The 15,764-nt window shown below is 72.7% G+C and overlaps 1 protein-coding gene across 1 annotated transcript; it reads left to right on the top strand.

Annotated features, from left to right (window-relative positions):
* Window positions 1-29: 29 nt before the first annotated feature.
* Window positions 30-11,067, top strand: MPV17 (mitochondrial inner membrane protein MPV17; the record flags this gene model as incomplete). The annotated part of the gene is made up of 7 exons (XM_075707767.1): window positions 30-81; window positions 6,954-7,069; window positions 7,781-7,873; window positions 8,560-8,655; window positions 10,631-10,663; window positions 10,870-10,922; window positions 10,998-11,067. Coding segments are annotated over 7 exons (513 nt in total), but the record flags the coding sequence as incomplete, so codon positions are not given.
* Between the last annotated feature and the right edge of the window lie 4,697 nt (window positions 11,068-15,764).

Consider the following 15,764-nt stretch of genomic DNA (forward strand, 5'->3'; position numbering starts at 1 on the left):
GCGGGCCATGGCGGGCGCTGTGGAGGGGCTGCGGGCGGCTGCTGGCGCGGCGGCCGTGGGCAGCACAGGCGCTCACCGCCGGTAAGGGCCGCGGGCGGGCGGGGCCGGGACGGGCTCCTGCTCCTGCCCCCCCGCCCCCGCAGCGCCGGCCCCCGCCGAGCCCCGGGCCCGGCCCCCCCGCCCCTGCAGCTGGGCGCGCCGTGTCCCCCCCCGCCGCCCCCCCCATGATCTGCCTCAGGGCCCGGCCCGGCCCCGCCCCCTCCCGCCCCACAGGACCCGCGCAGCCCCCGCCTGCCCCACAGACCGCGCAGCCCCCGCCTGCCCCCATAGACCGCGCAGCCCCCCGCCTGCCCCATAGACCGTGCAGCCCCCTCCCGCCCCACAGACCGTGCAGCCCCATCCCGCCCCATAGAATGCGCAGCCCCCTCCCGCCCCACAGAACGTGCAGCCCCCTCCCGCCCCATAGACCGTGCAGCCCCCTCCCGCCCACAGAACGTGCAGCCCCCTCCCGCCCCATAGACCGTGCAGCCCCCTCCCGCCCCATAGAACGCGCAGTTCCATCCCGCCCCACAGAACGCGCAGCTCCGTCCCGCCCCATAGACCGTGCAGCCCCCTCCCGCCCCACAGACCACGCAGCCCCCCCTCCCGCCCCATAGAAGGCGCAGCTCCGTCCCGCCCCATAGACCGTGCAGCCCCCTCCCGCCCCATCGAACATGCAGCCCCCTCCCGCCCCACAGACCGTGCAGCCCCATCCCGCCCCATAGAACGCGCAGCTCCATCCCGCCCCATAGACCGTGCAGCTCCCTCCCGCCCCATAGACCGTGCAGCCCCCTCCCGCCCCATAGAACATGCAGCCCCCTCCCGCCCCACAGACCGCGCAGCCCCCTCCCGCCCCACAGACCGCGCAGCCCCCTCCCGCCCCATAGAACGCGCAGCTCCGTCCCGCCCCATAGAACGTGCAGCCCCCTTCTGCCCCATAGACTGCGCAGCCCCCTCCTGCCCCATAGAACACACAGCTCCATCCCGCCCTATAGACCCCACAAGCCCTTCCTGCCCTATAGAATGCACAGCTCCCTCCTGCCCCATAGAACACGCAGCCCCTGCCCCTCCCCACGGCACACAGGGCTCCATTGCCCCGCTCTTGGCACCGTCGCCCCGGGTGGGAAGCAGGGCAGGACTGCCCCGGGCAGGAGCCCCCCGGGCAGGGGGTGGTTCCCGGCACCTCAGGGGTCCGTCCGCAGCGGGGAGGAGGTGCAGCGGTTCCCCCAGGCTCAGCGGGGAGCAGGGCCCTGCTCTGCGTCCCGCTGGGTGAAGGTTCCTGGCCCGCTCCTAAGCTCAGGAGATCTGCGTGGGGGGTCTGCGCTGGAGCCGGGAGGGCTGTAAGGAGGCACAGCTCGAGGACTCGTCCCAAAACCCTGCGCGGAGGCTGTTTTGGGAGCCCTGCTCCCCCCTGGGCGGGGATGGATGCTGGGACATGGCACCGGGGGGTTCGGTGGGCTGCAGCCTCTGCCCGAGGGCTCAGCCAGCGCAGCACAGGGCCGAGCCTCCTCCGGCTTGGCTGACAGTGCTCAGCGGAGAGGGCTGGGGCTTGATTCGGGTGCAGAGGTGCTGCCTGGAGGCAGCCTCTGCCCCCGAGAGGCTCCTGGGGCCCCGCACGGGTGATTTAATCTCCCTAACAGCGTTGCTGTTTGCAGGGCTGGGAGGTGCCGTGAATCGGCCCCAGCTCTGGCAGGCGGCTCCGCGTACCCCGAGGCCGCTCTCCCCATGCGGGCAGCTGCTGCAGGCGGGGGTGCAGCTGCTGCAGGCAGGGGGGAGCTGCTGCAGGCGGGGGGGGAGCTGCTGCAGGCAGGGGGGAGCTGCTGCAGGCGGGGGGGAGCTGCTGCAGGCAGGGGGGCAGCTGCTGCAGGCAGGGGGGCAGCTGCTGCAGCCAGGGGGGAGCTGCTGCAGCCAGGGGGGAGCTGCTGCAGGCAGGGGGGCAGCTGCTGCAGGCAGGGGGGCAGCTGCTGCAGCCAGGGGGGAGCTGCTGCAGCCAGGGGGGCAGCTCCTGCCCACGCTGGCCCAGGGCTCACGGTCCTGAGCGACAGGCAGCTCTGCCTCCCCGCTGCCCGCCCCAGGGGTGCGGGGCCGAGGCCGGTGGGCAGGCAAACCTGTGCCGCGTGTGTGCGGAGCCGTGCAGGGGTGTGTGCGGCGCAGGCTGGCTGGGAGCGGGGCCCCTGCGTGCTCCCCTCTGCACCCCCTGCTTGCAGCCTTCCCTGCCGCACCGCTCCCCTGCCAGCCGTGCTGCTCGCAAGTCACCGGCCCAGGACTCTGGAAAAGCACAACCGTGGGGTCTGGGGGTGCCGCGCTGTGCCAGGGAGCCGGTGTGGGTGCCGGGGGGCTCTGCTCAGCGTGCGGCCACCAGCCCTCCTTCCCTGCTGCCTGCAGGGGTGGCAGCATGTCGTGCCGCCTGCCAGGCTGCTGGGGTCCTGCCGGGCCACCTCACTGTTCCCACTCTTATTTTTATCTGAGTTGATGGAGTCTGGCGCCTGCTGCACTGCGCGCTGTGCATCCTGCCCCTTGATTCCCACAGGGAGGCCAAGGCGGAGCTGGGAGGGCAGCCCCTGCCCGCCGCTGCAGCAGGCTTGATGCAGCCTCAGGCTGGCTCCGGGCTCCAGCTCCGACCCGTTGCTTCTTTTAAGTCGCAGCTGGCGCTGAGGCGCAACCCCCCCCCCCAGTTCCTCGGGGCTCTGGCAGGGCTGGGGCCGGGCCAGGGGGGTTTGCTGGCATTCGGCTGTGCCCGGCCGTCTCCAGCCACGCTCGCCTGCCCAATCCCTGTCCCGCCTGGCTGCAGGAGCTGCGGGGTCAGGCAGGGTTTTGCCTCCTGCATCCCAGGCCGGGATGCCCGCAGGGCCTGGGCGCAGCGGGCAGCGGCACGTGCCCACAGCAGCGACCTTGCTGCCCCCGCCTGCGGAGAGCAGCCCCCGCGCTCCCGTGGCGGCAACGTAGCCTGCAGCTGCCAGCCGGCGAGGCCCGCGGGGGACGCGGACGGCGTGGCCTAATTAAGCTTGGGCCTGTTTCAAAGTCCTCTGGCTGCGGGAGCAGCGGCCTGCGGGATCAGCCAAGCACCCCTCGGCTCCTGGGCTCGGCCCGGCCAAGGGCAGCGCGCTGCCCGCTGCCTCCTGCCCGCCCGTGGCACCGCTCTGCGCCGAGGAGGGGCCTCCCCAGGGCCCGGGCGGCCGGCAGCTGGGGAGCCCTCGCCCTTCTCGCCAGCTGCGCCCAGCGCTCCCGTGCAGGCACGGTGCCGCCGTGCCCGTCCGCTCTGCCGGCCTGGGGCAGGGCGTTGCGGTACGAGCAGGGCCTGGCAGAGCTGCGGGGTCGGCCGGGGGCTGGTTCCTGTAGTCCTAGACTCACAGAACCATAGAGTGCTTTGGGTGGGAAGGGACCCTTAGAGCCCACCCAGCCCAGCCCCTGCAGTGCCAGGGACAGCTTCAACCAGCCCAGGGTGCTCAGAGCCCCGTCCAGCCTGGCCTGGGATGTTTCCAGGGATGGGGCCTCCACCGCCTCTCTGGGCAACCTGTGCCAGCGCCTCACCACCCTCAGTGCAAACAATTTCTTCCTTACATCCAGTCTAAATCTCTTCTTCTTTAGTTTAAATCCATTATTCCCTGTCCTGTCACAACAGGCCTTGCTAAAAGCTTGCCCCCCCCCTTCCTGCAGCCCCTGCCAGCACTGCCAGGCTGCACTCAGGTCTCCCCGCAGCCCCCTCCCCTCCAGGCTGAGCACCCCCAGCCCCCCCAGCCCGGCCCCGCAGCAGAGGGGCTCCAGCCCTCGGGCATTTCTGTGGCCTCCTCCAGACCCGCTCCAGCAGCTCCGTGTCCTTGTGCTGAGGGCTCCAGAGATCCAGAGGCCAGCCCCCTGCCCACCTGAACACAGGGCTGGCTTGGCGGTCCCCGTGTCGGCTGCGCGGGGGCGGCGAGGTGCCGGACAATCCGGGGTTTGGTCCCAGCCTGGGCGAGCGAAGTCACCGTAGGGGGCTTGATCCGGCTGCGCTCCCAGGCCTGGGCAGGGGTGCCCAGACAGGCCTCCCCCCCTCACCCCAGCAGCCCTGGTGTTGCTTCGTCACTGCCGGGCACCGCGCCCAGAGCCTTCGGCGCTGAATGAGTAACGCCGGCACCGCCGCCTGCGCTTTCTCAATGAGCGCCGTGCGGGGGGAGAGCCTCGCCTGTGCCTAGTGGGAAGGCTGCCCGCGGGAAGCCGGCAGCCAGCGCTTCTGCCGTGCTGGCCCGGGGTCCTTCGCCCGCTGCCGCGGCCCCGGGGGCTGGCGGGGGCCGCTCTGCCATCGCCAAGGGGTGCGGTGGCTCTCGGGGCTGGGGGCAGAGCCCCGGCCCCCTGCATTGGTGCAGGGTGGAGATGGAGCCGGTGACGTGGTGGGCAGGCGATGCTGCCGGGAGCACGGCAGCTCCGCGGGACTGCAGAGAGCCGGCCAGCCCTCCCGGCCCTGCCGGGGCGCGTCCAGCCCCGCTGGCCTTGGCTGCGGCCCCAGCTCCCACCCGGCCTCCTGGGCCGCCTCCAGGCTCTGCCGGCCGTCGCAGCCGTGCTGGGCCGGGTCCAGGCCCTGCCCGCGGGCTCCTGGGGGCCATGCTGTGGCCCTGGTCCGCGTGGTCGGGCCAGGGAGCCGGGCTCACACCTCTCCCCTCGTGCGTGCCGGCCGGGGACGGTGCCGGCGGGGAAGGCGCGATCCGGCTGCGGGCACTGGGGAGGCGGCGGGCGCGCTTCCCTGGCACAGCCTGGGCTCTGCAGCCCTTTGGTCCCAGCCCTTTGGTCCCAGCCCTTTGGCTGGGATCTGCTCCCCGCGGCGCTGCTGGGGGCTGTCGCAGAGGGGCCGACGGCCCCGGGAGGGAGGGAGGAGGTGGCAGGGGCTGGGCGCTGCTGGGGACGCAGCTGGGGCTCTGCCACCCCGAGCGTCCTTGGCCTGCCGTGCGGCGAGGAACTGCTTGTGGAGAGCAGCCGGGCAGGGCTAGCCCTGAGCCAGCGGCGCCGGTGGGGCTGCCGGGAGGAGAGGGGACGCCGGGGACGCCGGTCCCTGAGACGACGGCTTGTTGGGTTCAGGGTTTCCAAGAACAGAGCGGAATCGCGGTGGGGCTGCCGGGAGGAGAGGGGATGCTGGGGACGCCGGGGATGCGGATCCTGAGACGACGGCTTGTTGGGTTCAGGGTTTCCAAGAACAGAACGGAATCGCGGTGGGGCTGCCGGGAGGAGAGGGGATGCCGGGGATGCGGATCCCTGAGACGACGGCTTGTTGGGTTCAGGGTTTCCAAGAACGGAGCAGAATCACGGTGGGGCTGCCAGGAGGAGAGGGGATGCTGGGGACGCCGGGGATGCGGATCCCTGAGACAACGGCTTGTTGGGTTCAGGGTTTCCAAGAACGGAGCACAATCGCGGTGGGGCTGCCGGGAGGAGAGGGGACACCGAGGACACCGGGGATGCGGATCCCTGAGACGACGGCTTGTTGGGTTCAGGGTTTCCAAGAACAGAGCGGAATCGCGGTGGGGCTGCCGGGAGGAGAGGGGATGCCGGGGACACCGGGGATGCTGATCCCTGAGACGATGGCTTGTTGGGTTCAGGGTTTCCAAGAACAGAGCAGAATCACGGTGGGGCTGCCGGGAGGAGAGGGGATGCTGGGGATACTGATCCCGAGACGACGGCTTGTTGGGTTCAGGGTTTCCAAGAACAGAGCGGAATCGCGGTGGGGCTGCGGGAGGAGAGGGGACGCCGGGGATGCGGATCCCTGAGACGACGGCTTGTTGGGTTCAGGGTTTCCAAGAACAGAGCGGAATCGCGGTGGGGCTGCCGGGAGGAGAGGGGACACCGAGGACACCGGGGATGCGGATCCCTGAGACGACGGCTTGTTGGGTTCAGGGTTTCCAAGAACAGAGCGGAATCGCGGTGGGGCTGCCGGGAGGAGAGGGGATGCCGGGGACACCGGGGATGCTGATCCCTGAGACGACGGCTTGTTGGGTTCAGGGTTTCCAAGAACGGAGCAGAATCACGGTGGGGCTGCCGGGAGGAGAGGGGATGCTGGGGATACTGATCCCCGAGACGACGGCTTGTTGGGTTCAGGGTTTCCAAGAACAGAGCGGAATCGCGGTGGGGCTGCCGGGAGGAGAGGGGACGCCGGGGATGCGGATCCCTGAGACGACGGCTTGTTGGGTTCAGGGTTTCCAAGAACGGAGCGGAATCGCAGCGGGGCTGGAGACCTGCCTGGGAACCATCCTGGGAGGAGGAGGGGCAATGAGCAGGGAGCCCGCAAAGGCCGGTGGAAGGAGCACTGGGCCAGCCGAGTTGCGTCGAAGAGGTCAAGGGTGTAGGATGGGGCAGGAGCTGCCAAAGGCCCAGCTGAGCCGCACCCCGCGGGGGACGCGCACAGCAGAAGGTCCCTCACACTGACATGGAAACAAGGCGAGGAGCTGTGCCAGCAGCCGGGCAGCGGCGAGGAGCCGGCCCCGGCGCCCAGCAAACCTCGCCTGGCTGCCGGTGGCGGCGGGGCTGCCGGGCGGGAGCGGCTTTCTAAGGAAGGGGATCGTAGTCAGCAGAGTTTGCATGGCGCTCGGGAGCGGTTTTGGGGAGCGTACGGCCTGGGCTCGGGAGAGGCCGCAGCAGGCAGCATCCAGGTGGGCTCTGCCCCAAAAGCCCTGGGCGCTGCGGGCCCTGGGTCGTCGCGGGTCAGCCCTACGTCGAGGGCGCGGGGCAATGGCGCAGCCGGGCGCCGTTTGGGCCAGAGACGCTGCAGCATCCGGAGAGCGGCACAAGGCGCTTTGCCACCCCGGAGGGCCTGTCGGCTTCCCGGGGGCAGCGGGGCCGCGGGCAGGCAGGAGTCGCGCTGGGGCGGGAGGACCCGGCGTCGGCAGGGCGGTCGGGGGTCTCGCCCTGAGCCAGGGCCCTGCGGCCGCCTGAGCGGGCTGTGCTGGTCGCAGGGGCCCTCATGGCAGCCGGCGACGTGATCGCGCAGCAGCTGGTGGAGCGGCGGGGGCCGCGCGGGCACCACGGCCCCCGGACCCTGAAGATGATGGCCGTCGGCTTCTGCTTCGTGGTGAGTGCCGGCGGGCGGGCGGGCTCTGCGGCGCGCGTGGTGGGATGGGGCGGAGGGCTGTTTCGGCAAGGTGAGACCATGGTGCCTGGGTGTGAGCTGGACCTTCCTTGTTGCCAGCTCCAGCAGCTGCGGGCAGAGCTGGGTCCCCTCGAGGCGGAGCGCCCGTCCCTGCGCCCGGCTGCGGGTGCAGGAGCCCCTGGCCACGCTGCAGGCTGGGACGGGGCCAGCGGCCTCTGGCCACGCAGCCCAGGCACCCGTGCCATCCCTGCTGCCGGTGCCGGCCCCCGGGGGGGGGTTCGCTTGGCGGGGGGGGGTGACTCCACGCCCAAAGGTGCAGACGCGCTTTGTTCCGCTGTGCGTGATGAGGCTGGGTCCTGACCCATCAGCTGCTGCGCTCCGGGGTGGGGGCGCGGAGCCCGGTGGTTTGGGCAGGGAGGGTGCTGGGTGGTGCTGGCACGGCCGGGGTCCCCCCACCGCGGAGCCCTGCCCGGTGCGTCAGGCGTGAAGCCCTGCGGCTTGCCCCGTGCTGCTGCTGCTGCCTGGCACGGTGCTCCAGGAGGGGCGGGGGGGCTGCAGGCATCCCTGCGTCCTCCCTGTGCAGGGGGGCTGCCCCCCAGGGCCGGGGCAGGGCCGTGTCCCCGGCGCCGGACACCCCTCAGCCCTGTGGCCCGGGAGAGCAGGACGCTGCCCCTCACCACCCGGCTCCCGCAGGGCCCCGTCGTGGGTGGCTGGTACAAGATCCTGGATCGGCTCATCCCGGGGACCACGAAAGTCGTGGCTGTGAAGAAGATGGTCCTGGACCAGGTCAGTGCCGTACGGGTGAGGGTGCCTGCGCGGGGCTGGCGCAGCAGGACGGGGCGGTACGTGCAGCCACGCGTCCGCGGGCGGTTTTCCATCCCGCTCCGAGAGCCCCAGCTCGGTGCAGCGGGTGCTGAGCAGGGGATGGTGCCCAGGAGCTGCTCCGTGGAGTCGCTGGGCTGCAGCACGCAGCCCCTGCGCCATCAGGCAGCTCAGCCCTGCAGCCCAGAGCGTCTCCGCCGGCGGCGCTCCGGGGATCCGCGAGGATCCATCCTTGACCCGTGCTGCTGGCTGTTGAGAGCTGCCATCTCCCTCCTCCGGCACAGAGCACGGAAGGCCGGGCAGCGCGGTCCCTGGTGTTCCTGCCGCGGCGGGGGAGGTCCTGGGCACGGCAACCCCGGTGCTGCCCTGGCTCCTGCCCGGCTCCTGAGGCCGGGGCCAGCCCCGATGCGGTGGAGGGCTGGGGCGGGCAGGATTGCAGAGCGGCCACCCTTGGCCTGGTCTTGGACCCTTCCAGAAGCCGGATGGTGCCCGTCCCTCCGCGTGGCTCTGTGCCGGGCAGTGGCAGGCTGGGTAGCCCCAGGGCATCGGGCAAGCTGGGCCAGTGGCTCCCAACCCTGCCATGCACTCCCCTGGCCTGGCTCCGAGCACCGCAGGCTCCTCGGCATCGGGCCCCGGCTCTTCTCTTGCAGGGGGGCTTTGCGCCATGTTTCCTCGGCTGCTTCCTCGCCATCACGGGGGCGATGAACGGTCTGTCAGCGGAGGAGAACTGGTCCAAGATCCAGCAGGTACGTGCTGCTTCCCCGGGGCGGCGTGGGGCCGGGGCAGCTCCTCCCAGCGCGCCGGCGCTGCTGGCTGCTCCCGTTTGCGGTCGTGCCCGTGCCCCCTCCCAGCGCCGACTGCGTGCCCCCAGCTCTGCCGTCGCGCTGCCATGCTCATAGCCTGGCCTGCAGCTCTGTTGTGCCCTGGGGACCCCGGTGTGGCACGGCTCTCCGGGCTCCCGCCTGGGCCGGCGTGGCCGGGTGCCTGCTGCCATCCGGCTCCCTGCACGCCGTCCGCTCTCCTGGCTGTGTCTCCAGAGCCATTACGGAGATGGCTCCCATTAGCAGCAATTGCTGGAAACCAGCGCAAAAGCTGAGTCAGCGTGTCCACGGCGTGAGTCACCAGGGAGCGGGTGACCACCGCCGCGGGATGAGGTGCACCGGGGTGGTTGCACGGCCGCCCGGAGCATGCGCAGCACCGGCGCTTGCACGCCAGCGGCTGTGTGCGAAGGGCCCCGGGCGCTCTGCCCGGGCTGGGAGCTGGGGGCATCGCCCCAGCCGGGCCAGCGGCCACTGCCCCGGGCCACAGATCTGCCTGGGTGCCGTGGGCCAGCGCTTGTTCCTCTGCATAGGTGCCGGCCCCACCAGGCAGCGGCCAGCAGCCCACCGGGCTGTGGGTACGTGCCGCAGAGACCTTTCCCGCCCCTGGTCCTGCCCTGGAGCGCAGGGAGCAAATCCCGGGGGGGAGGACTGAGTTACCTCTTCTTTCTCGTGGCTTTGCGAGAGCAGCAGCCAGGGTGCGAGGCGTTTTGAGATGCCCCAGAGGTGCCCTTGGCATGGGCAGCACCCCCGAGCGCTCCCACCTGCCCCAGCTGCACCTCGAGCAGGTCGTGCCGTGTATCTTTGCTTTGCCTCCCCCGGCGAAACCCGCTGGGGCCTGAGCAGGGCGGTGGGTGATTCCCGTGGGCCGGTGGTGGGTGATTCCCGTGAGCCGGGGCTCCCGGCCGGTGCCCTGCCCTGGGAGGGGGCTGGGGGCCGGGCAGCGGCGGCTGGCAGCCACCTTCACCCCTGGCTTGGGGCGCATCCGCTTCTCCCCACGCAGAGGAAGCGTCAGCAGAGCATCCATCACCCCTGCGCCCGCTCTCCCCGTCCTGGGCTGCCGGCCAGCGCCGGGAGGAGGCCGGGCTCCCGTCTGAGTCACAGCCAGGCTGGACGAGGGACTCGTCCTGCTGCCGCGGGGCAGGGCTGCGGCACAGCCGCAAGCGCGGCGTGGGGACAGGGCAGCGCCTCGGGCTGCCAGGGCGGCTGCCCCAGCTCGCTGCCCCTCTCCGTCCCTGCCCCACGGTGCCAGGGAGGGGGCTCGCGGAACGCGGGGCCGGACGGGGGGCTCGCAGGAGCCAGCTGCCCCTGCCTTGCCCGCTCTGCCCGAGTCTGCTGCAGATGCCCCAGCCCACCTCCCTCACCCTGCCCCTGCTCTCCTCCTGCGCGTGGCTGGGCAGAGCGGCCCGTGGCAGCTGCCCGTGGCACCGTGGGCCGTGGCGGTTGCGGGAAGGGCTCTCGGTGGGGACGGAGCAGTAGTGGCCGCCCTCTCCCTGCCACCCCACGCTCGCCCCACGTGGGCACGGCTCCGGGAAGGGGGCAGGCAAGCAGGCAGGGGCTGCAGGGGACAGAGGGGATCTGCCCCGTGCCCAGCTGGAGCCGACGTGGGGTCAGGGGGGATCGCAGTGGGGGGACAGCGGGGGGGACAGCGGCCCGCTGCGTGCTCCCAGCCCCTGCCTGCAGCCCAGCCTGCGGCCACGGGCATCTTTGGAGCTGCTTCTGCACCGTTCCTGCCAGTGCCAGCCGCGGGCCCCGCCACTGGACTCGGCCACCCCCGGCAGCCCCAGCCCCTGCGCAAGCAGCCGCCGCTGCCGGGGCCGGCTGCGCAGCAGGGCTGGGTGGCCGTGGTGGCCGGGTGGCAGTGGGGCAGCTCTGGGTGCTCACAGCCGCCCTTCTCTGCCAGGACTACACGGACGCGCTGCTGACCAACTACTGCGTAAGTGCTGGCGGGTCCGCGCCCCTCCCTGCCCCGCTGCCGTGCCCCGGGCTGGGGTGGCTGGGCTGGGCTCCTCCATGCCCCTGTCCCCGTCCCCTGCCTCGGGGGCTGCTGCGGGCTCGGTTGGACGCCCTGAATGCCTGGGCAGAGGGGGCACGGCATGGGGGTGCCGGCAGAGCCCCTTCACCCCTGTCTCCTCTGCCCAGATCTGGCCACCGGTGCAAATCGCAAACTTCTACTTCGTGCCCCTGAAGCACAGGTAGTAACGCGGCCGCGGCCACGGCTCCCCGGCTCCTGGAGCGCACGCTGTGGACCCTGTCCCCTCTGTCCCCAGGCTGGCCGTCGTCCAGTGCGTTGCCATCGTCTGGAACTGCTACCTCTCCTGGAAAGCAAATCGGATGTGAGGGGGAAGCCACGTCCCCTCCCTGCCCGCCTGCCGCCTGCCTCTGCCGCACCTCCGCAGCCCTTGGAGCAGGCACCGGTGGCTGTGGGTGGGGAGGGGATATGCAGGGTGCTGGCAGCACCCGTCCCGCTCTCTCCTCAGGGGACTCCATCGCCTGCGGCTGTGGCCCTCGCCGCTCGCAGGGACACGCCGAGGAGAAGAGGGTGATGGGTCCGCCCTGAGAGGGGCCAGTACCTGGGGCTGCTCTGGGTCCGGCAGCCTGCCGTGCCATGGGGCAACCTGCCGTGCCATGGGGCAACCTGCTGTGCCATGGGGCAGCCTGCCATGGGGCAGCCTGCCATGGGGCATGGGGCAGCCTGCCATGGGGCATGGGGCAGCCTGCTGTGCCATGGGGCAGCCTGCCGTGCCATGGGGCAGCCTGCCATGGGGCATGGGGCAGCCTGTCGTGCCATGGGGCAGCCTGCCGTGCCATGGGGCAGCCTGCCATGGGGCATGGGGCAGCCTGCCATGCCATGGGGCAGCCTGCCGTGCCATGGGGCAGCCTGCCGTGCCATGGGGCAGTCTGTCATGCCGTGGGGCAGCTCTGCCCCTCGATGCTCTTCTCCGTCCATCTTTATGCCTCTCCCCGGCCTGTGGCCCCACACGCGGCGTGTTCCTGCCGTGGCGTTGGTCTCTCCTTCCGCAGCGGCAGATCCCGGCAGGGCGAGGAGCCGGAGCGGCGGGTGCTGGTGCAGGCCCTGGCACCAGCAGTGCCATGGGTTGGGCATTGCCTCGCTCGGAGCTGGGGTCAGCGCTGCCCCGTTCCGGGCTGGCTGCCCCACGCCTGCAGCTCCGCAGCTCCCGCTGCTGCAGTTCGGGCGCGCTGCCCCTGAGAATGGGTTTCTCTGTAGCTCTGCTGCGGACAGTTGGAGCACCCAATAAATGGCGTTTTTCCCTCTTCGTTCTCATGACGCTTGGGCCTGTGTCCCTCCAGCCCATGCCAGGGGCTGTGCAGCAGCCCTTTCAGGCCGATCGTTCCTGTGCTCGCAGAGCTGCTGGCAGCCCTCCTGTCCCCGCGATGGGGACACGGAGCAGCTCTCCCAGCCAAGAGGCCAGCGAGCAGGGCCTTGGGGCAGGGGCAGAGCGACAGCTCCGCGCTCCGCCGGCTCTCCGAGGAGCCGTGTGGTGCTGGCGTGGCGCATGGGGTGCCTGGGGCTGGGGCACCGCGGTGCTGAGCGGCTCGGGTTGCTGGGGGTGGGCTACCCCGGCTGTCTCAGTGAGGGGAGAGGGGGTCTGGCAGAGGGTGGATGGTGGCTTAGGGGGTCACCAGGTCCTGCTGCGGCTGGTCCGTGGGGTGTGGTGGTGTTTCCACTGCTGCTGGGCGGTGGGACAGGGCGCGCTGCACCCAGGCAATGCAGGCGCTGGGTGCAGGATACTCCCAGAGCTTGCAGCATGCTCAGTGCAGGGCTGTGCATCAAAGGGGAGGATGCGGGAAGGGCCTGGGTGAGGAATGGAGCTGGGGCTGTGGCAGGGCCACATCTACCTGTGCCTCGTCCCAGACGAGCTTGCCTGTCCTGCCTGCGAGGAGTCCCACGGCGCTGCCGCCTGCCTGCATTGCTGCCTCGTCGAGACGCGCATGCAGGCTCGCTCTACACGGGCAGCGAGCAGACCCGATCGGCTCCCGCAGCGCCGTGCCCGGCATGTCCTGACCAGGGTCTCCAGAGCAGAGCTGGTGGGAGCACGGTGGATAATCTCACAGAGGCCCCGGCCCCCTCGGCTGCGCTGCCGCAGCCCCGAGCAGCTGCGCAGAGCCGTCCCCGCATGCTGCCAGCACCAGGCTGGGCTCTGCTGACCAGCCGCCGTCGTGGCACTCGCCGAGGGGGATGCACTGTCCTTCCTCCTTCCAGCGCGCACGGAGCCTGCGCCATGCGGCCCTCGCACACCCGCCCCGACACCGGCTCGTGCCAGCCGGGCAGGGGCCGGCCCCCCTCTGGCCCCGGGCGTGGGTGCAGTTCCAGACAGATGGGTGCAACCCAAAGCACGGGGGAGCCGAAACCTGCGCAGGACCCCAGTGCACCCTGATGGGGATGGACCCCCAGAGCCCGCCCGGCTGCCTGGCCCCCAGCACCTGAGGGGTGGGAAGGGGCTGCAGCTGCAGCCATCCGACAGCGCCGCGGCGCAGCACTCGGCTGCGGGGCTGGGGCCGTGCGCGGGTGGCACTGGGGTTTCGGGGGGCTGGGCCCAGCCTGGCCGCAGGCACGGTGTGGGGCTGCGGGGCTCGGCCCAGGCTCTCCCCAGCCCACGGGGTGGGCGCTGCTTGGCAGGAGTTTGCAGCCCCGACACGCTGAGACTCTCGCAGCTGTGTCCAGGGCGCAGAAGGCCCCGGTGTGTCGGCAGCGAGCGAGCTGCGAGCGTGGCACGAGCCGGACGCTTGTCCCCGGAGCAGCCAGCCCCCCGGTGCAGGGGCTGCCAGGGCTGGGGGGGGTTGAGCCCAGCCCCTGCTGCGGGCTCTGCCCTGGAGCCGTGGGGAGGTGGTGCCGGGTGCCAGCCTTCGCGCTGGATCCACGTCACGGGTGCCCGGCAGCGTGTGCTGCCTCGCTGCGGGCAGGGCTGTGCCTGGCCACCCCTGTGCGGCCTGGTGTGGGACGCGCCGTGCGAGGGGCCGGGCTGCGCCCCTGTCCCCAGGGTCTGCCTAATGCCGGCACCGTGGAAAGACCCCGCTCCGGGCCCACCTTGGCACCTGCGCCAGCGTCGGTGCTGGGGGTCAGCTCGGTTCCCCTCCGCCGGCAGGCAGGGCCGCGGCGCTGCCGGGGGGGTCTGCAGGCAGCGGCGTGGCGCACCGGCAGCTACCTCACCTTTTGGCAGCGGCGGCCGGTGCCCCGGGCTGGAACATCCTGCATGCAGCACAACGCTGTCGGCTCCGGTGCCTTCGCTCTATGAGTCACGGAATTTGGCCGGTGGTGCCTCGCTGCTGCTCAGGGCTGTCTGCGGCACCCGGCCCCGGCACACGTGGCGGTTTGACCTCGGCACCGCCGGCTCTGCCCGGGGCACGGTGCCTCCAGACCCCGCCGCAGCCAAGTCGTGCGTGCCCCACCCGTGGGTGCTGCTGGCCGGGGCGCGTGTCCCCCATCGCCCAAAAACAGCCCCGCCGCCGCACCCGCTGCCGGCCCAGGACGTCGCGGCTCGACGCGGCCGCTGGGCCCGGACCCCCGGAGGGTCCCGCGCTGAGGAGCCCGGGTCAGCCCGGCGCAGCTCACCGGCACACGGGGCTCGGTCCGGCGCCGGGGCCCTGCCCGCCCCACCCGTGTCCCCCTGCCCCGGGCCGCGCCCTCCCGGCGGGTCCCGGCGCTTCAGCACCGCGGACAGCGGCGGCGGGGACCGGGGGCCGGGGCCGGCGGGGGCGGAGCGGGGCGAGCCGGGGGGTTCGGGGGGGGCCGGCGGGGGGCGGGAGGCAGCACGTGCCAGTGGGTGCTGCCGGCCCAGGGCCCCGGGTGGGCGCCGGAACGGGACGGGGGTGGCGGCCCCCGAGACCGGGGAGAGCGGGGCCCGCCCCGCTGCCCCGCCATCCTGCAGCCCCGCTGCCCCACTGCCCCGCAGCCCCACTGCTCTGCAGCCCCACTGCCCCGCAGCCCCACTGCCCCGCTGCCCCACTGCTCTGCAGCCCCACTGCCCCGCAGCCCCACTGCCCCGCAGCCCCACAGCCCCGCAGCCCCACTGTTCTGCAGCCCCACTGCCCTGCAGCCCCACTGCTCTGCAGCCCCGCATCCCCACTGCCCCGCATCCCCACTGCCCCGCAGCCCCGCATCCCCACTGTTCTGCAGCCCCACTGCCCTGCAGCCCCACTGCCCCGCAGCCCCGCATCCCCACTGCCCCGCATCCCCACTGCCCCGCAGCCCCGCATCCCCACTGCCCCGCATCCCCACAGCCCCGCATCCCCACAGCCCCGCAGCCCCGCATCCCCACTGCTCTGCAGCCCCACTGCCCCGCAGCCCCGCATCCCCACTGCCCCGCATCCCCACTGCCCCGCAGCCCCGCATCCCCACTGCTCTGCAGCCCCACTGCCCCGCAGCCCCGCATCCCCACTGCCCCGCATCCCCACAGCCCCGCATCCCCACAGCCCCGCATCCCCACTGCCCTGCTGCCCCACTGCCCCGCAGCCCCACTGCCCCACTGCCCCGCCGCCCCGGCGCTCGCTCCCGCTGCCGGGCTCCCCGCTCCCCGCCGCCGTCCCGGTGCCCCTCCCGCCCCCGCCCCCCCGCCGGTCGGTGCTGGCCCGGCGCTGACGTCAGCCCGGGCTCCCGGTCCCTATATAACCACCGGCCGCGCCGCCGGCTCAGCTCCCGCGGGACGGATCGCGCTCCGCTCCACGGCTCCGCAGCGGCAGGGGACAGGGGACAGCGCACCGGTACGGGCCGGGGCGTGGGGCCGGGGCGGGGGCGGCGCCGGGGCGGGGGGACCGGGGAGGGGGCACCGCCGCCGGGACGGCCCCACGGGGCGGGGGGGGGTGGTGGTGCCCGGTGCCCGGTGGTGCCCGGTGCCCGGTGCCCGCGCTCGGTGCCCGGTGCCCGCGTTCGGTGCCCGGTGCCCGGTGCCCTCGGCCGGTGCCCGGTGCCCGGTTCGGGCACGCGATCCCCCCGGGCGCCCCGGCCCCGGGAGCCGCCCCGGGCTCTGGCCGTGGCGCTGAGCCCCCGGCCCCCGCAGGTGCGGACGCAGCCGAGG

Source organism: Pelecanus crispus, chromosome 3, assembly GCF_030463565.1.
Source record: "Pelecanus crispus isolate bPelCri1 chromosome 3, bPelCri1.pri, whole genome shotgun sequence".
NCBI lineage: Eukaryota > Metazoa > Chordata > Aves > Pelecaniformes > Pelecanidae > Pelecanus > Pelecanus crispus.